The following is a 26,660-nucleotide window of genomic DNA, read 5'->3' as shown; positions in this document are numbered from 1 at the left end:
AGAGACACAACCTCTGATCCAAACATATCTAGTCCAAATAGAAACAGATCCTTGTGGCTGCATATTGACTTAGAAAAGCCAGAAATGGACATTATCTATGATAATGTAGGACAGCTAGATGGCCCAATGGACAGAGCACTAGACCTGGAGTCAGGATGTACTGAGTTCAAATCCAACCTTAGATACTTAATTTTGTGACTTTGAGAAATTAACTTAACTTCTATTAAGGAGAATGAAATAGCAAGTCACTTCCTTATCTTCAACAAGAAAATACCATGGACAGTATTGATGTGTTATGGGTCCATGAAGTCACAAAGAGTCAGCAACAACTGATCAATACCATGTTGTGTTTTTATTTATTAACCACTTCCCAAGTACATTTTAATCAGATTTCAGCAGCACTCAGAGCTTTGACTCTGCCTTGCTTAAATCCAATTTTTATATGAGTCAAGACATTACCCCATGATGTCATTGGTTCTCTTTGAAAATTAATGACAAACAACAATAGGCTGTATCAAGTTTTGAGTTTGACACATCTGCCTCTAGGTATCTTTCTAAGACAAGTTGCAAAAAAAAATGCTGACTTGTGATGGTAGGAATCAGACATTACCCCATGATGTCATTGGTCCTCTTTGAAAATTAATGACAAACAACAATAGGCTGTATCAAGTTTTCAGTTTGACATATCTATCTGCCTTTAGGTATCTTTCTAAGACAAGATGCAAAAAAAAAAAAAATGCTGACTTGTGATGGTAGGAATCAATACTATCCAAATTGCAGGTAGATTGCTGCAAGGACTGGGGGTTAGGGGTACATTTGTTGATCTTTAGTAGACATGTTTTTAAAAGCTATTTATGGGAGGGCAAGGAGCATGGGAGAGGAGCCAATTTGAAAGAAGCAAGGAAGTAAGAGGGTGGAAGCAAAGTCAAGGAGATGATATGAGAGGCAGGGAACATGGCAACTGGCCACACCAAGACCAGTTAAATGGAAGCAGAGCTGATTAGGCTGGAAAGTGAAGGGTTTCTTAGCTTAGAATAAGATTGCCAAACTCTGAACTTTATTGTTTTTCTGTTCAAAGGGTCACTGGACTTTAAATTGAAAAGAACTTTAGAAATCACTCCTTTATTTTATAGATCATAGGATAATAGTGGATGGATCTAGTCTACTTTACAGATGAGGAAACTGAGACCCAGGGAGGCAGCGAGGAAGCACCAGAAATAGGAAGACCTACGTTCAAATCCAGCCTTGTACACTTACAATCTGTGTGACTTTGATAAGTCAAATAATTTTATTTGCCTCAGTTTCCTCATCTATAAAATAAAAATGGTGATAATAATAGCACCTTCTCAGGGTTCCCGTAAGGATCAGATGGGATGTTTATAAAGCAATGTGCAAACCTTAAAGTACCATATAATCATACTGGGAGCTGCCTGAGGATAGCTGAACATCTGGATGTCCCCCTTTAGCCTGGAAACTCTTGGAATATAAATACTGTATGCCCCCAGTAGACTAGGAATTCCCTGAGGGCTATATGTCCCTATAAGACTGGGATCTCCCTCCCCCTGCCCCATCATAGTTTTTCTCTGGTTTTCTGCTTTAGACCCTTGTTCCTAAGCACAATAAAAGGAGTCACTTACATCGAACCAGCAAGTTGACCGTCTTCTTGGCTGGGTTGCCCACATTATTGATAGCCGTGCAGTTGTAGTAGCCAGAGTCCTGGGCTTGAACAGATGGAATGGTGAGGGTGCCACCCTGGGCCCTGCTGCCTAGAGGCAGGGGACCTGGGCCATGGGACCATAGCACCTGGGGCTGGGGGTCCCCCCCAGTCAGGAAACAGTGCACTGTCACATTCTCCCCAGGGTTCACCACCAATGTCTCATTCACCGACAGCTTCAGGGCAGGAGGTGCTGGATAAAGCAGTAGGAAAAAGGTATAGACTAGTTATGGGAATTTGGGAAGAGGAGATTAGGGAGGAGAAAAAGGACTAGGAGATACTAGAGGAGAAAGGAGGAGGAGGAAAGAGGACTGGGAGATAATGAGAGGAAGGGGAAGGAATTAAGAAAAACCCTGAGGAGGTTTTGCAAGATTTAATGTTGAAAATTATCTTTGCATATATTTCGAAGAATAAAAAGCCATTATTTAAAAAAAAAAGAAATACCTTGAAGAGGATTCTGGGCTGGATCTGGGGGAAATGAGGCAAGAGGGGAGGGGAGCAGAGATTACCTCGGGGCCTAGTGAGATACCAAAAGATGCTGGGGGTGCAATACAGGAAGAGAGCAATGATCGCATGCTGGTGAAAGTTGAGTTAGGACAGCTAAGGATCGGGGACTTGCTTTGGGACTCGGGGAATGATGTCCTACCTGTGGTGTTGGTGAGACTGAAGGTGATGGCCTTGTCAGGAATGCCACACACATTCCGAACAGACACCTGGCAGGTGTAACTGGCGTAGTCCTGGGGCCTCAGATTCTTCAGCTTCAGAACCTTGGTCTCCCCCTGGGGAGGGTGTAGTGGTGGGATCAATGGATCAATGGTAGTTTCCACCGAGGGGTCTGGGGCAGACTGGACTGAGTGTACAATCTAGGGGATTTTACTAGTCCCTATACTACCTAATCCCTACCTTCCGCACTTTCCCAGGCAACAGTCATCCTCAAGGAACCCCAATCCAGCACATTCTCCCTCTGTGAAGTGAATAAATGAACCCCAATCCCCTGCCCATCCTTCAATTATATAAGAAATATCAGAAGCTAAAGAGAAGTATTTCTCCCTCCCTGTCCCTTACCACACTCTGACTTCCCCAGCATCCACCTCCACTCTCCTCCCTCTAATATACTTAGATAATCTAGAACACACTCAGAATTTATTGAGAATAGCCACAATTCATAGAGGTCCCAAGCCTCAGGTCACTGCTATTCCCCTATCCAACACTAGACACCCTTTCAACTGGAAAATGAGACAGGGGTTTCCCTCCCTCCCCTTTCTGTTCCTTTGGCATACTGTAGCACCATCTCTCCCATGTTTTTCTCTATGGAACTCCATCCTGGACATCGCTGCATATGAATGGAAGAAGAAGGAAATGGGAAACTTTCCCTCCTGACCTGGGTGTAGAGAGGTTCATAGATGTCAACGCCATCATCCTGGCTGTGGGAGAGCGTGCTGGAACCCCGCTTCCAGATGAACCGGGCAGGAGGGTTAGAATTAACGGTACATCGAAGAAATACTGTCTTCTCCTGGTAGAAGCTACCTCGAACATCACTCACTGTCTGGTGTACTGTCAAGACTGGTTCATCCAGATCTGGAAGAGCAGGACCCCCAAGGGGCTGTCATGCCTGGAGGTTCTGAGGTGAACTTAAGGACCAACTACTGGACCCTTAGGGAGAAAGGCTGAGCCAACCACACTGGTCACTTCTGTAAGGGAAGTGGCACTTAATTGGGGAATTGGAGTCAATTCGAGTAACCCCGAGGAATCAAGCCCAACTCCCCACCCTTTCCAAGCTGCCCTGCTTGGATTCTGATCCCCAGAGCTGAAATCTTCTCTTCCCCCTCTAAATTTCCCTGGAGCAGATTTCTCCCTTTCCCCTACTCTATCCTGAATCATTTCTCTATGTTTATGTTGTATCCACTTAATTAGTTCGTAACCTCCTTGAGGGCAGGGACTAAATAATTTCTTATTCCTGGATCCCCCCTCTAGTGCCTATCATTGCTTTTTAGCATATAATAGGTGCTTAATCAATGTTGAACTTAAATAAACTGAGGTTAAGGATCTGAATTTGATTAATTTTTAAGCTTCCCTTGGGATTCTAGCCCTACCATTTCACCCCTCTCCCAACCCTCCTCCATTTATCTTTTAGCCGTCCCTGCCCAAAGACTTCAATACCCTATTTCAAAAATCTAGACCCCAGATAGGCAATGCTCAGTGCCACATCCCTCCACAGCCCACACCATCTTTAGGAGGGGCAGTTACCAAGTCCATGAGCAGAGTAGGTGTGAGTCACAGTGAGTCCCCAGTTACTCTGGCCAGCCCCCCCCCCAGTTCCACCAGCATCAAATGGGGCCCCCTCAACCTCAGGGACTTGGCAGAGGCCAGAAAGTAGAGAGTTCTCTGATGGGCCATATCCCCCAGCCCAGAAGCTGGCAAGGAGACGAGCAATGGGGATGTTAGCTCTGGATATTCAGGCTCCATCCTGTGACTTGTACCAGCCAGATGGGCTTTTGTTCTTCATTTATCCCTTTCAGCTTATTCTCTAGAACCCTATGCTAGATAGGTGTGAACAGACATGGAAGGCAGGCACTGGCAAGTAGACAGAGACAAGAAGGTTCCTATGGACATGGAGGGTTAAAGACTGGACAACCTGTAGAGGACGGATTCCTGGCAGTAGGAGCAAACCAGGACTTGGCAAGTGGAGCAGGGAGAGGAGATTTCCACAATAGCAATGACCCTCTTTCCAACCAAAGTTACCTTTTATTCTCGCTTGACTTTCTTTGCCCTTCCCTTTCACTTATGCTTCCTCCCTCTCTGGGTGATGGTCCCCTCCCAAGCACTGATTACCATGTAGGGCCCCATCGATGCTATATATCTTGTCCCCTTAGCAGAGGAGGCGAAAGGGGGTTGGAATGCAGACTGCTGCAGAGGACCTGGGATGAGGGTGGCTGGTGGAGCTGGGAGAGGGCAAGTGGAGGTAGGCGTCTGCCTCCCAGACTTACACTGCACATCTACTCGAATGGACTTGATCGCAGGGACCCCCACTCCATTCTCAGCTTTACAGTAGTAGCGGCCGCCCTGGGTTCGAGCAATGCGCTCAATTCGAAGGGTCTCATTAAACACTGATGTCTCCTGGAACTTGTCTGAGGCACTCCCAGCTGTCTTTGTCCACCGAACCTGAGGGAGAGGGGAAGGGATGGGATCAGAATTAGGTTCAGGTTCAGTCTGTGGGAAGCTCATACATGATCATCCAGCAGCATCACTTTCCCCTCCCACCATTCATCCCAACTATGCCTTTCACAGTATTTATAACAATGCAGACACACATTTATTTTCATAGCCCTCATAACTTTTGAGTTGGAAGGAACCCCAGTTGATTTAACTTAATCCCCTAAATTTTACAGATTACTAAACTGAAGTTCAGAATTATTCAAGGACTCATAAATGGCATTAGGTATACCAACCCATGGGGGGGGGGGGGGAAATGAGCTATATAAATTGACAACCATTTATTTGCTTACCACGTGCTAGGCTGAGTCAACCTCAGTGGTGACTTAATTGTATCTCAGGAGAATTGAGACTAATTGCTACCCCTTCTACCCACATCCCCCATTAAATCTACCCTGCGTGGATTCTGAGCTGACATCTTAAACATATAAAGAAATACAAATATAAAAAATACATATGAAGTCTTTCCCAATCCCCCTATTCTTAGTTTAACACACTCCCCCACTAACTACCTTGCAGTTATCTGTATTGTTCCTTATATAGTTATAGTCATACTTGTTTCCCCCTTAGAATATATGGTCTTTGTCAAGATGAAATTTCAACTTTTTAAAAATTTCTGTCTCTCTAGCACCTAACATGGAGCCTGACTCATAGTATATACTTAATCACTTTCTAGAGTGATTGATTAATACTTATAGATTCACATTCAATCAAATCATTTAAAAGGATTCATAAGGTATTAATTATGTTCAGGCACAGCATTAGTATTGTGGGATATGTGGAGATTTAAGTCAGTTTCTTCCCTCATGGGATTTATAGTCTAAATCAGACTTTAAGATCAGAGAGACAGACAGACACACACACACACACACACACACACTCTTAGTCACATAGGGTTTTAGGAAAATCACTTGGGTCTCTCTGTAGAGGAGAAAGTGGTGAAAAGAGACACTTGAGGCAAGGAAATCAATGAAGAGGCTGTGGAGGGATGTGGGGAGATAAGCCTGACTTATCTACCAGACTATCACAGTGAAGGAAGGTGGGGGATGGAACGTGACCCATCTTTTCACTCTCTGATTGGTTAATCACACATCCCCTAGGAGCATGTCACTGACCTATGGAGTAGGAGCTCCCGTTTTAGAGACCACTGGAGTTGGCAATGAGGAGCCACTGAAGATTTATGGGAAAAAAAAAAAAAGGAATGATATGATCAAAGTGGGATTTTGGAAAGATTAAAATGGGAGATTAAGGTATTTGGAGGAAAGATTAGAGGGAATTAGACTGAATTAGAGGGATTAGGCTGGAGGCTAAGAGACCATTTCAATAGTCTAGGCCATAGGGAATGATGGCCACTGAGACTGGAAATAAACCAGGTGGAGAACAAAAAAGAAATCTTCTATTTGTAACTATAAAATAACAGAGAAGGCATATGGAAAATGTGACATGTTCAGTACTATGATCTCCTTTCTATATCTGATCATGGAAATGAATGGAGGGCAAGCTAGAAAAATTAGGGGAGAAAATGATGGTGTTAGAGTTGGGGATATAGAACGGTGAGAAAGGACTAGTCCAAAATCGGTGGACAGACGATGATGTCAGTGAAAGAAATACTTAAGTTAGCATAAACTGGCATGGATGTAGATACAAAGACATATGAACACGTATTCATGGACACAAGTTTATGAGTTCACAGTAGTCTGTAGGACTACAAATAGTAGTCCCATAGTTTCCTCCCTTGCACAAGTGGAGGCTCTTGATCCAAAAGAAATTTCTTTGACTAGCAACACTATTTCTAAACAAACTCAAAGGAAAGAAGATACGTTAGTATGATCCTTCGTACATCATTTTATTCAATTCTCTGCCTCAAGGTCAATCTGTTTAAATTTTCCCTTCCAATTCTATTTCCAAAAATCTCCAGAGAAAGGAAGATATTTTCATAGCCATTGTGTGCTTGGCACCTAAATCGATGTAGGTCCATACTCACTCAACAATTTATAGATTTTCAGATAAGGAAATGAGGCTTAGAATATTTAAGTGATTTTTGCCCCGGGGCACTTAAACATCAAAGGTAGGATTTGAATTCTGGTCTTCCTGATTCCAAGTCAAGCACACTATCAACTATAAGCTCCTTAGGAGCAGGGACTGTCTAGATTTTTTAATGTATAAATTTAGTGTTTAGCATTGACCCTGGCACCTCTGTCTGGCATTAAAAGTCCTTTGTAACCTAGCCCCCACCTACCTTTCCATTCATTTTACACTTTAGTCCCCACCATATCCTCTTCAATCCAATGACACTGAGCTTAAACAAGACAATCCATCTCTCTACCCTCTACCAACTTTTCTCAGGTTGTCCTTCATACCTAGAATAATTTCTGTCCTCATTTTCATCTATTAAATTCTCTGGCTTCTTTTAGGTCTGAATTAAAATCCTGTCTTCTACAGGAAGTCTTTCCTAACCTCTCTTAATTATTTCCTAATCATCCCTTATGTGGGCTTTTTCATAAATATACATTGGTTTATTTTCTCTTTGATTAAATTGTAAGTTTCTTGAGGTCAGGGATTGTCTTTTGGCTCTTTTTATATCCCCAAGGCTCAGTACAATGCCTGGCACATAACTGGCACTTAATAGATGTTTATTGACTAATTGATTTAGAAAGCACTTTTTAAAATATTTTTCCATTCCAAGTAGGAGCTTACTAAATGCTTATTGTTGATCTACCATGGAAATAATGAATGTCTTTATGTTTTGAATACCTATACTTTTTATTACATGGGAGAGTTCTACTGAAGCCAGAGGGAATCTTTGGCAAATGACAGTAACATAAAAAAACATCAATAAAATGTATAAAAGAAAAAAAATAAAGGGAATCCACAGTTTTTTCTATTTTAGTATCTCATAACTTTGTGGTCAGAAAGTTCTTCCTACTGTCCAACGATAACTTCTACTACAACTTAAGAGATACATTTTACACAAATTTTCTCAGTAAGAAAGGTGAAACAGCTGAGTACCAAATTCTTCCCATACTTCTTCAACCTTCTCTGTGAAACTGCATCTGACAATGACCTTTCCCTCTCTCATTACTCACGGTAATGGCTGCCCTTTCTTTACATAACACTTAAGATTTTTTTTAAACCTCATTTTATCCTCCCATACAGCCTGCTTGGTGGCTTTTATGGGCCTTTTTGTCATGGACATTTTTCTTTTTTTCTTTCTTTTTTTTTTATTAAAGCTTTTTATTTCGAAACATATGGATGAATAATTTTTCAACATTGACCCTTGTTTAGCCTTGTGTTTCAAATTTTCTCCTCCTTCCCCCCTACCCTCTCCCCTAGATGGCAAGCAATCCAATATATGTTATACATGTTAAAATATATATTAAATCTAATATATGTAAACATATTTATACAATTATCTTGCTGAATAAGAAAAATCAGATCGAAAAGGAAAGAAAATGAGTAAGAAAACAAAATGCAAGCAAACAACAACAAAAAGAGTGAGAATGTTATGTTGTAATCTACACTCAGTTTCCACAGTCCTCTCTCTGGGTGTAGATGGCTCTCATCATCACAAGATCATTGGAACTGGCATCAATCATCTTATTGTTAGAAAGAGTCACATTGATCATAATTGATTGTTGTATAATATTGTTGTTGCCTGTATAATGATCTCCTGATTCTGCTCATTTCACTCAGCATCAGTTCAGAACTCTCTAAAATCAGCGTTTCTTTCAGAACAGTAATATTCTATAACATTCATATACCATAACTTGTTCACCCATTCTCCAGCTGATGGGCATCCACTCAGTTTCCAGTTTCTTGCATGGACATTTTTCAGTTTAAGTTTTCATAGTGCCCCACTCAGCCTGATCCAGGATATAGTTTGATTGCTGACTCCCTGGTCTGAGCTTTGCAAGGTCCTCACCAACAGTTTGGGTCTGAGCAACACAACTAAAGGCTTACCCTGGTTGGAGCTCCTGTAGACAGATATTAGCCCCAGGCAACTGTCAGCCTCTATCAACTGGCTGATTTCATTAAAAAGACCTTTTATTCAGCTTGTTCTTGGTCCTAGCCTCTACAGCTATAGGCTTGAGCCCAGGTCTGTGTGTGAAGTGTGATCCAGCTATGGGCTCAATCTTGCTTTAGAGGCATTAAGGAGAAGAAGAGAAGAGAGGAGGAAGAATTATTTAATATAAAAACATGGGGCTAGAAGTCAAAAGGATTCAAATCCTGGCTCAGACATGGATTCCATATGTGACTATAAACATCACCCACTTTTTCTAAGCCAGAGTTTCCTCAGTAGGAATTGGATCGTATGACCTCTAAGATTTTTTTTGGTTCTAGGAATCTATGAATCTATAAGACATAGAAATGGGGAAATAGTTGGACAATTAAGTCTGTGAGAAGTATTAAAGGTGTGGATGATATTATTCATAATACCTGACATTAACAGGATACTTTACAGTTTATAAAACACTTTACATACATTTTCACCTTTAAACTTTATAACAGCCCTGATCAAAGACCTAATTGGAATGAGGGTAAGAACAGGATCATGAGTGAGCGGAGGCTGCTGCTCCAGCCCTGGTGAGGAAGGAAGCATTACCTGGGGTCGTGGGTGCCCAGTGACAAGGCATTGCAAAACAAGGGTATCCCCCTCACGAATAGTGTAGACACGTTCACTGATGTTGTCCTCCTTCACTACGCATGCCTGGCCTGCATGGACAATCTGAGCCTGAGCTGGAGCTGAGGAAAAAGAAGGAATGGAATATTAGAAAAAAAAAAAAAAAGGAGGGGAAAGGGAGAAAACGTGAGTGGAGGAGGGAAGAAGGAGGTTTCTAAGGACAAATCTAAGTCCCAGGATGACAGGTAGTCAATTGCTCTATTACCTGAATCATAGGACTCTCCTACTAGGTCCAAGATCCCAAGGAAAAAAATCCTTTTAACACCTTTCTCACCAGCCCCAATCCAGATAAGGTGTGGGAAATGAGATTAGGATTAGACTGTCCCCTTTCCCTATAACAAATCAAGTCAACCAGAATTTATTAAGGCTCACTATTAGCCAGATGCTGTGCTAAGCAAAAGAACGGCCAAAAAATTTAATTCCTTCCCTCAAAGATTTTGTATTCCAGTTGGGGAAGGTATATACAAGGGAGCTGAAAAAGAAAGAGCAGAAGGAAGGTATCCTAGCAGTGGTGTGAAGTCAAAGCCCAGAGCAAGAAAAATGATTCCGTTCTAGGAAAAACTTACCAATGAGAAAATTGGTCCATAGGGGTAGTGGGAGAAGGCAGTTGAGTCACTATATCAGAGTCTAAAGAATGGAGGATGGCTGGTCTGGGCCCCTCCTCAAAATGGAGTTTTAAAGAATTCTCTTTTATTTTTACATCTCTGCTTCCCCTACAGACTCAACCTGAAATATAACCATTTGCATTTGAACTCATCATTATCGTAGATCTTCTATTCCTTGTAGGTGTGGGAAGTGAAGAAAGAAGGATGTAACAATGGATACTCTATCCAGGGGTCCTCAAACTTTTTAAATAGGGGGCCAGTTCACGGTCCCTCAGACTGTTGGAGGGCCAGACTATGGTAAAAACATAAACTTTGTTTTGTGGGCCTTTAAATAAAGAAACTTCATAGCCCTGGGTGAGGGGGATAAACTTCCTTAGCTGCTGCATCTGGCCCAAAGGCCATAGTTTGAGGACCCCTGCTACTCTCTAAAGGCAGGGTCTATGTTTCCTCTACCGGACAAAAAGCACTTGAAGGCAGGAGATGTAGTTCCTTCAACAGATTGGGATCTCCTTGAGGGGAATCACAAATCAATCAACAAATAGTTATTAAGTAGGGCTGTAATTATAAACTATAAAACAATCCCTACACACAAGGCACTTACTTTTAAATGGGGGAGACAATACACATATATAGATGTAGATATGTCACATAGAAACTATATATAGAATATATCAACTATACACAACTTAAGTATACTATGAATAAATACAAAAATATTCAAAGTAAGTGGGTACAAGGTAGGATGCAGAACACTACCAAAAAAATTGGTATTATTCCCCAAGTATTTCTCCATTTTTCCTCTTCCTTATCTCACATTAAGACATATTCCCCCATTATCTCCTTTATGATGGTCTTATTTAAAGAGGTTGCTAACCTCTTCATGCATCCTTGATTCTATCCTCTTCCAATCTTTCTAACATATTGATCCCTTTATCCTCCCTACTCTCTTTTATCTTTATTTTCTCCTTATCTGCTGGCTCTTACACTGATATCTACAAAATAGACCTATGCTTTTAAAAAATCCACACTTGATCCTATCATTCTGATAGATGACTATCATCCTTTATCTCTTTTTCCTTTTCTGAATAAACTCCTTGAGAAAGTAATCAACACTAAATACCTTCACTTCTCTCACTTCTAACTCTGGATAATCTGAATTAATTTCATCATTCAATTGAAACAATTCTTTTTCAAAATTATCAGTGATCTCTTAATTACAGAATCTAGTGGACATTTCTCAACCTATACCCTTCTTGACTTCTCTGCTGCATTTGACTCTGTTGATCACCTTCTAGATACTCTCTGTTCTCAAGGCTTTCATGGCATTGTTCTCTTTTGATTCTATCTATCTGACTGCTCCTTCTCAATTTATTTTGTTGGTTCTTCATCCATATCCAATTCACGTCAAACTTTTTCATTTCCTCCCCAATGCATTCTTTTTTTCTCCACTCATATTGCCACTGCTCTAAGGCATCACCTCTCACCTAAATTTATCTCTGTGTCAAGTCTCTTTCTACTCCAATGTACCTTCCACTTCAGTGACAAAGTGATTATTTAAAATCATTAGTCAGCCCATGAAACCTATTGCTCAAAGAACTCTAATAGCTTCTTCTTACCTCCAGTATTCTTATACTTTACAATACCTTACAATCCAAATTTACTGACCCACTTTCATTCCTCATACCCAATATTTCACATACTATCTCTCACCTCTGCTTGTTTACACTGGCTGTCCCCTATGCCTGGAATGGTCCTCCTTCTTAACTTTCTGCCTCTCAAAGCCTAAAGACCTTTCCCAATATTCTCTCAGCTTCTAATGCCTTACCCTCTCAGATTGTCTTCCTTCCGATATATATAGATCTTTGAGGTCAGGGATTATTTTTCTTTCTTTGTATCCTCAGCAATTAGCACAGAACCTGATTAATAAGTGCTTACTAAATGTTTGTTCTGTGCATACCCTTTGATTCAGCAGTGCTACTACTGGGCTTATATCCCAGAGAGATTTTAAAGAAGGGAAAGGGACCTGTATGTGCCAGAATGTTTGTGGCAGCCCTGTTTGTAGTGGCCAGAAACTGGAAACTGAGTGGATGCTCATCAATTGGAGAATGGCTGAATAAATTGCAGTATATGAATGTTATGGAATATTATTGTTCGGTAAGAAACGAACAGCAGGATGATTTCAGAGAGGCCTGGAGAGACTTACATGAACTGATGCTGAGTGAAATGAGCAGGACCAGGAGATCATTATACACTTCAACAACAATATTATATGATGATCAATTCTGATGAACATGGCCCTCTTCAGCAATGAGATGAACCAAATCAGTTCCATTTGTTCAATAATGAAGAGAACCAGCTACACCCAACAAAAGAACTCTGGGAAATAACTGTGAACCACTACATAGCATTTCTATTCCCTCTGTTTTTGTCCACTTGCATTTTTTATTTCCTTCTAAGGTTATTTTTACCTTCTTTCTAAATCTGATTTTTCTTGTGCAACAAAATAACTGTATGGATATGTATACATATATTGTATATGTTAAATACATATTTAACATGTATGGGTCTACCTGCCATCTAGGGGAGGGTATGGGGGGAAGGAGGGGAAAAGTTGGAACAGAAGATTTTGCAAGGGTCAATGCTGAAAAATTACCCATGCATATATCTTGTAAATAAAAAGCTATAATAAAAATTTTTTTAAAAATTAAAATAAATTTTGGTTGACTGATGACTGACTTAGGGAATCAAGATTTACAGAAGAGTGTGGGAAGAGAGTAATGTCTAAGAGGCTAGGCAGATACATAGGCTCTAGATTATGAAGAACTTTAAACAATAAATAGAAGGGTCTTTATTTTATCCCAAAGGCAGTAAGAAGCCACTAGAGTTGATTGAGTTGAGGAGTCATATCATATGGTGGCAGCAGTGTGGGGATGAACTGGAATAGGAAGAAACTTGAGGCAAGGAGATCAATTAAGCAGCTGTTGAAATTATTTAAGTGAGAGGAAATGAGGATCTGAACTAAAATGATAACTGTAAATTAAAGGAAAGAGTTGGATACTAGAGATACTGTAATAATAGAAATGGCAAGATTTGGCAACTGATTGGATATATGAAGTAAGAGAAAGAGTGTGGAATTGAAGATAATTACAATATGAACCTGGGATGTTGAAAGGATGGTGATATCTCCAATAAAAATAGGGAAGTTTGAAAGAGCGAAGAGTTAGATCAGGGGAAGGATAATGAATGCAGTTCTGTAAACTCTAAAATTTCTCAGGCGCATCCAATTTGAAATGTTCAATAGATGAATGGTGATATGAGACTGAAGATCCATCTGCACAGAGAAGATAGTTAAACCCTAAACAGATTATCAAGAAGGAGAATATAGCAGAAGAAAAAAACCTAGGATAAAACTTCAGGAACATCCTCAGTTATGAGGTGTGATATGATGATGTCCTTCCTTAAGCCTGGAATGGTAGGAAATGATGTCTTTCTCCCTAAGTGAGAGATCCCTAAGAGTAGACATTACTTCTCTCATCAGTTAGTTTAGGATTTGCTGATGGCAGAGAATATTTTCTTCCTTAATCCTTAACATCATCTATACTAGTTACACAGTGTCTAGTACAGACAGGGTTCTTTCATTGCATGTTCAATCCAAAGTTAACATTGAGCAATGTATTTTTGAGTTGACCCAGACTGGACATTTTATAGTGTCTTAGGATGATAAGAGCTAGAAGGGAACTCAGAGACTAAGTCCAACTCCTCCATTTTATAAATGAGGAAATGTCGATCAATGAGGTCAAGTAATTTTCTTAGGGTTATATAGCTAAAATGAGATTTGAATGCAGGACTTCCTAATTCCAAGCCCAATGATATAATGTTTTGTTGCACCTTCAGTGAGCACTCAATTGTTCACAATCTTCCAAAGCAAAGCTCCTTACTCCCATCTTTAGTGTCCTACAAGGAAACTATTTGTATCCCATTGTACCTTACAAACTGAGAAAAAGGAAAAGTCTTAGATTCCTTGACAGAAGCTACTTAATCTCTAACTTATGAGTCATTAATTCACTAGTCACTCATTTCACAAGGTTTGGGAAGTAGTAGAATGTGTCCCTCAAAAGAGGACGGTAAGGGGAGTTTTTTAAGAACAGAGACTTAGCTATCTACCCCATCAGACTGAAAGTTCAAGAACTCAGAATCAATATCAGAATTTGAAGGGATCTCAGAAGTCAGCTGCTGTAACACAAAGATGAATTAGAAATCCCCTCTATATCATTTTCAAATGATCATTCAGCATCCAAATGACAATCTTCCCTATCCTGTTTTTCTCTCCTCCATCTCATGAGAGAAACAGGCTAATAATAATAGCATTTATAAAGTGCCTTAAGATTTATGAAATGTTTTAAATATGTTATCTTATTTTGTCTCTAAAACAATTCTTGTGAAGGTCCTATTTTTATCCTTTTTTTTGGATAAATGAGGAAATCAAGGCAGAGAAGGGTTAAGGGACTTGACCAGAATCACATAGCTAATAAGTTCAAATCCAGCCTCAGACTCTATGACTCTCTGTGTGTATGTGGTGTGTGTGTGTGTGTGTGTGTGTGTGTAGGGTCTCCATTTGGAGGGTAGACAATCACTTGAGGCTGATTCTGTGATGCTGGAACTCTCAGGCTAATGGGGCAGACAACAAGTTCTTGTCCTGAAACTTGCCTCCAGGTCCAGCATTCTATCCCCTGAATCAACTAGCTACCTTAGAAGTTATAATATCCTGAAGTAGCTGGTTTCTTATTTAAATATCTCTAATAGTTAAGTAGATTTTTCTATTGAATCAACATCTGCTTCCCTGAATCTTCCACCATTTTTCCTAGTTCAACTTTTAGGATCAAAGCAAAATAAGTGTAATTCCCCTTCTACATGAAAGCTAGTCAAATGCTAGAAGACAGGTATCTACTTCCTCCCCTAAGTCTTTTCTTTTGCAGGATAAACATGTCCACTTCTTTCATCTGAATCTTAGAGCATCACAGTTCATAGTTCTAGAACTGGAAGAAATCTCAAGAGTCACCTAATAGAACCCTCTCATTTTATAATTGAGGAAATAATAATTCTTGAATTGAGATTTGCCCAAGTCACAGATAGTAGCAGAAGAGTTTCAAAGTGAAGTCCTCTGACTTGAGTCAACGTTCTTTCCACTATATCATAGTACCTCCTTTAAAAGTTTATGATCCTCACTTAAATTTAAATATTATCTCTTATTTCTATGTAATAATCTCAAAGAAAACATTCTTTTGCCTTTACGTGAGTAATCCTAATATGAAGGAGTCATTTAGTTTCCTATTCCCTAGTCCCATTCAACCTTATTCTTGCATCCAATATGACCTCAGGGCACCTGTTGCTCTTAAAGTGGCTGCCATGATGAGAGAAATGGAGGAGGAGGGGACATATAGAGTGGAGAAGGCAAATTATTCCAGCCTGCCATCTGGCATCTTCCTACTTTAACTAATTAATCTTGCTAACGAAGGTTTCGAAAGACTGAAAGTGCTGTCAGCACACTCTAAATTAAGTACCCTCCAGCAAAGCCCCATTCACCCTGCCCTAGTTTAGGCTCTTCAAATAAGTAAACAAGAAAGCAAGGAAGATATCTTTTTTCTGTGCCCCCTTCTGTTTTCCTCCAGCCAACCCTCTCCCTCCTTTCTTACTTTTCTTCCCTCCTTTCTACTCTAAATAAATGTAGCTATGGCCAGTGTGTATACCTTCTGCCCCCTTTCTTATCTTCCTTCCTTTCTACTTTAAGTAAATGTACCTATAGCCAGTGTGTATACAATTCTGGTTATACCAATTTCGCTGTCATTTAGTTGTGATTATCTTCATTTTTATCTTTTTTTTGCAGCTCCATAGATTGTAAACTCTTTGAAGGCAGGAAGTGTAGCCCATCTTATCCTTCTTTTGTCTTCTTGAAGTCAAGGGATTTGTCTCTTCATTTTGGAGCCTTTCTGAGAGCAGGAACTATGGCTCCCAAATATATTAAGGGTTACATTAGGGGCAGGGAATGTATCTACTCAGTTAGACCAAGAGTCTCTTGATGACAAAGACCGGGTCTCTCTGTCAGATTGGGAGAAACATGGAAAAGAAGAGACTACACTCTTCCTCCATTAGACTAGGGACTCCCCAAAGACAGGAACTTTCCTTCTTTTATTCTCACCCCATTCCAGAAGGGAGTATGATATGGAATGTATTCCTTAATTTCAAAGACCTTGGGTAAGAGGCAGTCAGGATAACCAATCCAAGCCCAACTCCCAGGAAGAATAATAATTCTAAAAGAATAACTGAAGTTTCCCCATTGTGCTCAAAGCACAATTTTTAGAATCCCAGTAACATCCTTCCCTCCCCATCCTTCATCAAAGCCTTTACTTTTAAAATGGTTTTCCCAACTTCAGAAACTTACAGTATTTCTCACCTCTCCCTTGGTTGTCCTCCTGACCCTTAATATGCTCTAGGAAGGTGGCTCTCATCCCAGCCCAGGGACAAACTCTTTACCACCTAGTAAATAGAGCAATACCAACTATAATAATGATAATAAAATAATAATTCCAACTTAAATCTGTATAGATATTTGCATATACATTTTAATAGTATTTTATTTTTCCAAATACATGTAAAGATAGTTTTCAACATTCATTTTTGCAAGACTTGTGTTCCAAATTTTTCTCCCTCTCTTACCTCCCCTCCTCCCCAAGACAGCAAGTAATCTGATATAGACTAAATATGTGCAATTATTTTAAATATATTTCCATATTTGTCACGTTGTGCAAGAAAAATTAGACAAAAGGGGAAAAATCACAAGAAAGAAAAAAACAAGCAAACAAAAGAGAAAAGATGAAAATGCTATGCTTTAATCCACATTTAATCTCCATGGTTCTTTCTCTGGATGCAGATGACATTTTCCATCCATTCCATTCTAATTCTCTTGGAATTGCTTTGAATCACGGAATTTCTGAGAAGAGCCAAGTCCATCACAGTTAATCATCCCATAATCTTCTTGTTTCTGTGTACAATGCTCTCTTGGTTCTGCTCACTTCATTCAGCATCAGTTCATCTCTCCAGGCTTTTCTGAAATCAGCCTGCTCATCATTTCTTACAGAACAATAATATTTCATTATTTTCATATATCATAATTTATTCAGCCATTCCCCCAAAGATGGGCATCCCCTCAATTTCCAGTTCCTTGCCACTACAAAAAGAGCTGTTACAAACATTTTTGCACATGTGGGTCTTTCCCTCTCTTTTATAATCTCTTTAGGATGCAGAATCAGTAGTGAGAGTGCTGGATCAAAGAGTATTTTATATACATTCTTTCATTTGATTCAGCTTGGTGTCATAAAGCTAGTCTTGAGTCAGGAAGACCAGTGTTCAAATCCTGCCTCATATATATTAGATATGTGAACCTGAGCAAGTTATTTAATTGTTCTCAGCCTTGATTTCTTCATCTGAAAATGGGCATGATGATATCATCTACATCATAGTATTGTTGTAAGAATTAAATGAGATGATATGTATAATCTGCTTAGTAAAACTTTCAAATACCATATAAATCTGCTTTGCAAAACCTTTAAGCACTTTTAAAAAAATCCTTATCCCTCTATTTTTTCTTTTTTATTTATAATAACATTACATATGTTATTATAATTACTCCCCATTAAAGTAGTTGCATTGCAGTACAGTGAAAAGAACACAGGCTTTAGAACCTGAGTTTAATTTCTACCTCACTGAATACCTATATGAAAGTCATACCATTCCTGGGTCTCAGTTTCCTCATCTGGAATCCCAAATAGAAGCATTGGACTAGATGACCCCAAAAATCTCTTCTAGGTCTGAAATCTCAGAATGAAAAAATATGCACTTGGGAATGTATGTGTTTTGCCCTTGCCTTGGAGACATAGATTTATGATCTAGACTTGTCTCCAGGTCTAACTACTGACTCCCTGAAGGCCTTGATTTCCCTATTTGTAAGAAAGAGAAATTCATCCTTGCATGATCTGAAGACCCAAGGGGATCACTGTGACAGTGAAATCATAGCCGAGATGGAAAGTGTTTTGTAAAGTACAAGTACTCTACAATGCTGTGGGTCATGATCTCAGCCTCCAGCAAAAAGCTTTTAAGTGCCTGTCATGCCTGGCAGGGAGGGTCAAAGAAATGCTGTCAGGATGCCCTGAAGTCCAGTATCCAACAATAGGTCATTGTTAAGGGAGTCTGGAGGGCAGACAGAGCAACATCAGTATCAGCTGAGATGGAGGAGAGGAATGGATAGCATTGGGAAGAAGGAAATCCGGAGGAGCAAAACCTTTAGGTTCATTTGGAGGTAGAAAGAAAGATAGTCAGCAATAGACTGAGGATCTCCAAGCTGGAATGAACCCTGAAACAACAACTCTGCACACAATCCACAACTGTATACACACACACACACAATACATACATACATACACATACATATATGTATGTATACATAGACCTGGGGATGGGCAGGGAGGAGAGACAGTGCGCTGGGGGTGAAGACTCAGTGGGATCAGTTTTATGCAAAAGTCTTATTTCCCAGGGTAAGATAGTATAATTGGTATTATATTATGGGTAGTATAATAAGGTCTACAGAGCCATTATTCTGACCTCATTGTTGTATGTCTGTGAAACCTGGACAGCATCCCAGCACTATGCCAGGAAACTGAATCGCTTCCAAATGAATTGTCTTAAGAAGAGTCTGAAGATCTCCTGGCAGAATAAGGGACCAAACACTGAGGTCCTTTCTCAAACCGTCACACATTCCAACTCTCCTGCAGAGAATACAACTCTGTTGGGCTGGTCATGTTGTTCAAGTGCCAAAGGTACGCTTGCCAAAAAATATATTTTATGGAGAATTCACACAGGGCAAGTACTCCCAAGATGGTTAGAAAAAGTGATACAAGGATACTCTCAAGGTAGTTCTTAAGAACTTTAGAGTTGATTTATGAAATGGGAGATCCTGGCAAGGATAGCCCAGCATGGTATGCCTTCAACAGAGAAGGTGCTGCGCTCTATGAGCAAAGCAGAATTGAATTAGCCCATAGGAAACTCAAGATGCACAAAATTAGAGAAGGACCCCAAATGTTCACATGGACAATTTCTGTCTGACCTGTAGCAGAGCGTTCCAAGTTTATATTGGTCTGAGCGGCCACAGTCAGACACACTGTAACTTGATTTAGTGATGTCATTTTGGTCTTCTTTGAGAACAAAGGACAACAATCAACTAACTAAATAACCAATCAGTATATTGGAAAGAATATTAAACCTGAAGTCTAATCCTGGCTCTGCCACTCACTGGGGCAAATCATTTCATCTCTCTGAACCTCAGTCTCCTCATCTGCACTTAGCATATAGTAAGATGCTTAATAAATCCTTATCAGTTGATTAATCTGTAAAACAAGAATCCTTCCATGAAAATAGGAACCATTTCTGTGTGTTATATGGAATGTAAGGCACCAGAGGGATGAGATTGTCTCTTTTTCTTTATCCTTGTGTCTCCAGAGACTTATACAAATAATTGTTGCACTATTTATGGTGATGGACTGAATAAATAAATCAATATGAACATGAGTCCTACCCCAAGAGGCTTGGTTGACTCAAATTCTGAGATACAATTTATAGTAACATTTAGGATAGATAATAAATGAACATCAGGAATACACTATAGGAATATGGCTGAATAGGAGTCTAACATAGTCAAAAGAGCATTGACTTTGAAATCCAAAGACTTGTGTCCACATTCTGCCGCATGATACCTGTATGACCATATGCAAGGTATCACTGCCCCCAGACACTCTCTAAGACCATAAAATAACAAAGGAATTGATGCTTTGCATATGTGGAAGGAGTTTCCACATCTGGTAGTTCCCTACATTGACCCAAGGATTAGTTCACAGAGGGGTTAAGAGAAAGGAAAAGAAGAAGCATTTATATAGGACCTACAATGTACTGGGCATCATACTACATTGTTGTAGTTCTCCTTTTCTTTCTCTTCTTTCTCTTTCTCTCCTCTTCCTCTTTTTCCCCTTCACCTCTCCTTTTCCTTCTCTTTTTCTTCCTCCTTCTCTTTCTCAATATTTTCCCCTTTAATTATCTTTTGACAGTTGAAGAAACCGAGATAGAGGTTGACCAGAGTTAAACAATTAGTAAGTATCTAATAACTGTTTTGAACTCAAGTCTTTGCTCTATTCACTCACCTCCAGCTGCCTCAGCAATACCCACTTTGCCACCAAGGACATGTGTTCTCTCTGTCTCTCCTCCCCGTTTCCCTGGAGACTCTGGGGATAAAGGCCATGTTCATTCTATTCTAGGTAGCCAAAATCCACAGATAAATATAATAGTCCTTTATATTTCTAAAGGATTTCACACTTTTCAAAACTTTTATTTCCACAAGCTTTTTCTTGCCTCATAAAATTCTTTGAGGGAAGCAAGGGTGTGTATTCCTCTTACCTGTTTTTTTTACAGATGAGGAGACTGAGGCCTAAGAAAACAATGACAATCCTCAGCCACACAGAACTAATAATCACATGAGCAAACCCCCCCCCCAAGTTTCCTGATTCCCAGCCCAGAACTCCTTCCTTTGTACCAGGAAAGGAATTAGGATTAGGAAAGCAGAAGGCTTATCACAGATAGGCAATTTGGGAGACAAGCACCAGAGCTGTGTTTTCCAGGATCCAGGCAGCAAACCCATTCCTATCTCTCTCTTGGCAGTCTTCTCTGGCCAGCCCCTAAAGGATCAAAAGCTTAGTGTAAAACCTAAAGGTAGAATGCTGAGGCAGGAAACTGCAGCTCCCAGCAGGGAAAACATTCCTAGTTTATCAGGGCCTTTACTTCCTTCCCAATAATTCTACCCAGTAGCACCAATTTCCAAGGTTTTGTGTCAAACAGTATTCTATACTGACTGCTGGGATCCTCCAAATTGAACCCAAACTCCTAGAATCTTACATTCATGGAATGTAAGAATCACAAGGCCCATAGAATTTTAGAGTTGAAGGGACCTTATTAGGGGCCATCTAGTCCAATCCCAAAATTAGTGAATGAATTCCATTAAGACTATGCTCTCTGCCAGAGGGAAGTTCCTATATACAGTACTTAGGTATGACTGGGCAGTTGGGGAAACTTTGTGACTTAGTTGGCATAAATTTGGGCTTCATCCTGCTAAAATATGTAGAAAGGCTATGAATAGAAATGCACTGTCCATGAAATCCCTCAAGGAGCATGTCTATTTCCTTGAATCACTTGCTTCTGTGTGAATTTTCCTCTTCAGACAATAACCGCTGATATAATTTTTATGGTAACTTGACAGCAAGATAGCAGGAAGACACAGAGTGATAGGGAGGGGAGAGACTCCAGCCTTGATTTTCAATTATATTCTACTCAAATCCTTTTCTTGGAACTTACCATGGCAGACTGGAAGGTCTTCAGATGGAAATTTCCTTAGCTTGGGAGATAAAATCTTATCGTCCCTGCTTTGCTAAATTAATCAACAAACATTTGCTAGGCATTGTAGAGCACTGTACTAGAAGCTTGAGGAGATATGTTAAGATATGGCTCTATCTCTAACCTCTTAGATTTTACAGAGAAATATATCCGGGGAAGCAAGATGAAACAGTGGATAGAGCACTGGCACTGAAGTCAGAAGGACCTGAGCTCAAATCCAGCCTCAGACACTTAACACTTTCTAGCTATGTGACCCTAGTCAAGTCATTTAACCCCAGATGCCTAACCAAAAAAAGAAAAGAAAAGAAAAATGAAAGAAAGAAAAAAAGAAATATGTTGGTTCAGCAGCCCTACCTCTCTATACTCTAGAAATAAAAAGATCTGCCTTCGGGTAAGGAAAAATTAGTTTCCTATCTGTCAAGGTATTTGAGCAGAAGCTGGTTGACCATTTATTGGGATTGTTGTAGATGGAATTTTTGGCACCTGGTAAAGACTGGGTTGACCCTGAGGTCCCTTGAATCAATCAAAAAGTACTTATTAAGTTCCTATTGTGTGCCAGCACTGGATTAAGAGCTGAGGATACAAAAGACTAAAAGTGATGCATTCTCTTACCTCAAGGAACTTAACATTATTTGAGAGGTAGACATATACAGCATGTAACAGCCTAGCTCTCAATTCTAATCAGAATAGGCTATGCCCATTCCTGGAATGTTCCCCCTCCTTACCTCTGTTCACTTCTTTCAACTGTAACCTAATGGCTCGCTTTCTTCAAGAAGTCTTTCCCAATCCTCCTTCCCTGTCCATCTTACTGCCTTTCTCCTGAGACTACTCCTAATGTATCCTGTATGTATTGTGTTTGTACATAGTTGTGTGAATGTTGTCTTATTCCTTGGACTGTGAGCTCCTTGTGAGCAGAAACTGTTTTTATTTTTTGTTTTTCTCTATATTCCCAATCCTTAGCATAGTGCCCGGCATATAGTAGGATCTTAATACATGTTGACTAATTTATATGCAAAATTAGTGTATACAAAATATATGTAAAATAAGCAGAAGAAAATAAAGATGGGAAGCATTCAACATTTGAGTTGAGCTTGGAAAGAAACTAGGCATTCTAGGGAATTCTTTGATTCTATGACTATACAATATGAGGGGTAGGGATAATCTACAGCCAGAATAATCATCTGGATAAAGGAGAGTTAAACGTATTTGTAGAGTTGATTGAAATCTCAGATCAAGCAAAATTAAAGAGATTGGGAAAAGTCCATCTGATTTCTGGATTATAAGATCCTTGAAGGCAAAGGTCATTGACCTCATGATCAACATTAATTAAACACAGGAGTGCAGCAGAGTGCTAGCCTAGGTGCTGAAGAAGCAGAGAAGTGTGAGACATGCCTGTCCTTTAGCAGTGTAGCTGGGGAGATAGGGGAGAACAGGTACATAAAAAGATGAAATAACAATATGAGGCAGCATATGATGAACATAGGGGTATAGGAGTTCAAGAGGAGGGAGAATCACTGTAGGCTAGAGATCATATGCTTACACCCTCTTGTCATATTTCTTAGTTTCCACTCTCCTTCCCTGACCCCAGGTATTTAACACAGGTCTGGGTACACCATCCAGCTCCCTCTCTTTAGTCTTTGCTGGACGAATCCATTGAGGCATGTGAACTGGCCTTTCTCAGAAACTTCCCCTCCTATTTTTGGCCCCCCTCCCCTGCCCAGCTTCTCTGTGCAAGAATGTTTATTGATCCTTTTATGCATGTAATGCAAATGGACACTTAATAATTTAACTGAGTTAACGGTGCTGAAATATTAACGGGCTTTTCTCTTTTAATTAGAAGCTGAGTGAGCACCAGTCACAAGCTTGGGAGGCTGGTTGGCCGAAGGGCACCCAGCCAAAAGTTTTCTGGACCTGTGATTGGAGGAAGCCCAGGAACTCAGGCTGAGAGGGTGTCCCAAACCTCATCAGAGGACTCAGCCCTCCTGCCCCCATCAAAACATCCTTACTATAGCAAGACTGATTATAAGCCCTTCCCTGGCCCAAATATCTAAGTCCAGCTGTGCTTCTCACTGCTGCCAGGACATACTGGCACGGATCCCCCATATAAGGTATGTTGCAGTGAACTACAGGCTTGCCTGGAGGCAAGGGGATGAACCAGACAACTTCAAGAGAGACCTGCAGCTAACAAGGCTCTGATGCAAAGCTATGTTTAAAACAGGCCCCCAACTTCACTAGTGCTAACGTTTTAAAAAGTTAGCCCAGCAACAAGCAAAATATATTACATGAGCGAGGAACTGTACTAAGTACTCAAGGGCAACAACACAGTCCCTGTCCTCAAGAGCTTATGATCTAGACGAAGAAACAATCTGAAAACAACTATGTACAAGCTAGATAAATACAGCGAAAATACGTTCAGAGAGAAGGCACTAATAAATGAATTTTCCTATTTCCTAAGTACTATATTTTTGCTTTTGAGGCAGAGTTAAGTGACTTATCCAGGATCTCATAGCTAATAAGTATCTGAGATCATATTTGAACCCAGGTTCTTCTGACTCTAGCCACATAGCTGCCCATTAAGCACTTAAAAGCACAATTCTAAGCACTAGAGAAACAAACAGAAAAGCAAGATAATTCCTGTTCTCAAGAACCATGAAGTCTAATAGAGAAGATAAACTAATGAAAACAAAGGACCCCTATGGTCCTTAGGGGACAGTAACAAAAAAAAACAGATCATAATGCCTTCTCTTTAATGTCATTTCCACAGATAAAAGAATATCAGTTTCTGATATTGAAATATTAGGTGACACTAAGGACTTTCTTGCCTGAGTCTTCAGTAGGTGTGGCCGTAGCACTCGCCAGCACAATGGCCAGGCTGCTTCCCAGGACAATGGCTAGGGACACAAGATTCTTGAGTTCAGGGACCTGGGCTGTCTCTGTTAAAGTTTGAAGAGTGTTTAAGCTGGCAGAGCTGGTAGTCTGACTTGTCTGGCACGTGCTGCCTTTTATCTCTCTCAAGACACCTCAAGGACAGCTCATTGTGTATGTGTGGGGGCAAGGGTTACTTGGTCAGATCTGACCTTTAAGAAAATCATTTTGGCAACTGAACGGAGAATGGATTGTACTAGGGAAAGACTTGAGGTGGAAAACCAACCAGAAGGTTATTTAACAGTGCAGTCATGAGGTGCTGCTTCAGCTAGGCTGACTTGCTGCCTTATGCACAGCAGGTGGTTGGCAATTGAAGGTGATTATTAACCCCTTCTCCATATGAGTTATTTGGCTGAATGATGGCTGGAAACATCTAGTGGTCTAGGGTACTAACAGTGGTGGAAAAGGGTAGAAGTAATAGGGAAGACTTCAAAGAAGGTGAAATTTGAACAGAGATTTTGGGAGCATCGGGAGAAGGGATATCCAGTGCAAAGACATGTGAGGAAAGTGTCCTTCCTATGTGAAGAGCAGCAAGACTGTCACTGGATTACAGAGTTCATGAAGGGAAAAGTAAAGTGTATGATGACTGAAAAAATAGGAAAGGGAAAGGTTATAAAGGGCTTTAACTGTCAAACAGAGGATTTTATATTCAATCCTGGATGTCATAGGGAAGAGACAGGGTAGCTCATGTGGTGGGAGAGGGAGAGAAGAAAGGGGAACTATAAAAAATCATTCTGATAGCCAAATTGAGAATGTATTAGAGTAGGGAAAGACTGGAAGCAGAGGAAGGAAGACCAACTAAGAGATTATTCAACAGTGTAGTCATGAGATCATGGTAGAAGAGAATGGAGAGGGAGAGAGAATGGAAGGGAAACCTTCTAGCTATTTTTGAATTGTAGCTTAGCTCCCCAGAGAACTAGTGATTCTAGCCTGGTATTGAAAATTTGGGGATAGAAGAGACCTCTAACAGGAGCCAGTAAATTCAATTAAACAAAAATCTAATTTAATAAATAGCTACTGAGCATTTATTGTGAGGGGAAAATTGGGGATACCAAGACAAAAGCTAAAAAAAAATCCTTGACCTCAAAAAGCTTATATCCTTTTAAAAATTATTGATATCTTTACGATGAAAATACGGGGCAGCTAGGTGGTGCAATGGAATTTCAAGTCTCAGACTGTGTGACTCTGGGGAAAAAAAACTATTTGCCTCAGTTTCCTTAATTGTAAAATGAGGAAAATAACAGCACTTAACTCCCAAGAGTATTATAAGGTTCAAACGAGATAATGATTATAAAGCCTAGCACAATGCCTGGCACATAGTAGGTAGTATGTAAATGTGGCAGTCAGTCAATTAGCATTCATTAAGCACCATGCAGAAGATGAATGGGGAAGAGAGAAATTAGAAATAAAAATTAGGAAGTTACCAGTATTATAGAAGTCCAAGAGAACCTGAAAAGTAGGAGTGACACGAGTAAAAAAAAAAAAGGAACAATTTGAATGGTTGTGGAGTCTGAATCAACAAGACTTGGCAAGTGAATGGATATGGGAGGAGTCGAGTATGTGTGAAGATACAAACTTAGATGACTGGAAGGATATTAGTATTCTGAAAAGAAACCTAGGAAACCATTAGAAGGGGGTGATTAGGGCAGATGGTCATGATTTATGTTCTGAACACACCGAGTCTGAGATGTCCACATCCGGAAAACATCCACTAACTACTGGATACAGGATTAGAATTCAGGAGAAATATGAGAGCGACAGATAGACAGAGACAGACAGATAGAAACAGAGATGGAGACAGAGAGACAGAAACACACAGAGACACAGAGACAAATAGAAAGGGACAGATCCACAGAGAGAAAAGACAGACAGACAAAGCACATATAGAGAGAGAAATATAGATATATAGATATAGATATCAGTGGTGGAATGGAGAAGAGTGGTAATCAGAGTTGCACATACTTTCTACCACTGACTCATTGCCTACATTTATCCAAATAAACATTCCTTCTCCATTCTGGGAAATAGTATTAAA

At 40.0% G+C, this 26,660-nt stretch overlaps 1 protein-coding gene across 2 annotated transcripts in view; it reads right to left on the bottom strand.

The window, feature by feature from the left end:
* MDGA1 (MAM domain containing glycosylphosphatidylinositol anchor 1) overlaps positions 1 to 26,660 on the bottom strand; it is an 89,593-nt gene that overhangs the window by 22,939 nt on the left and 39,994 nt on the right. For both annotated transcript variants that reach the window (XM_031964930.1, XM_003769024.3), the window contains exons 2-6: positions 9,531 to 9,670; positions 4,702 to 4,876; positions 3,096 to 3,292; positions 2,361 to 2,493; positions 1,638 to 1,907 (exon numbers count right to left, since the gene is read on the bottom strand). In XM_031964930.1, coding sequence (XP_031820790.1) covers positions 1,638 to 1,907; positions 2,361 to 2,493; positions 3,096 to 3,292; positions 4,702 to 4,876; positions 9,531 to 9,670 — 915 coding nt within the window. The remainder of the gene's footprint in view (positions 1 to 1,637; positions 1,908 to 2,360; positions 2,494 to 3,095; positions 3,293 to 4,701; positions 4,877 to 9,530; positions 9,671 to 26,660) is intronic.

The sequence above is a fragment of the Sarcophilus harrisii genome, chromosome 4 (genome assembly GCF_902635505.1).
Source record: "Sarcophilus harrisii chromosome 4, mSarHar1.11, whole genome shotgun sequence".
NCBI lineage: Eukaryota > Metazoa > Chordata > Mammalia > Dasyuromorphia > Dasyuridae > Sarcophilus > Sarcophilus harrisii.
Note: the sequence above shows the minus strand (reverse complement) of the source record. Positions and strands in the feature narration are given on the sequence as shown.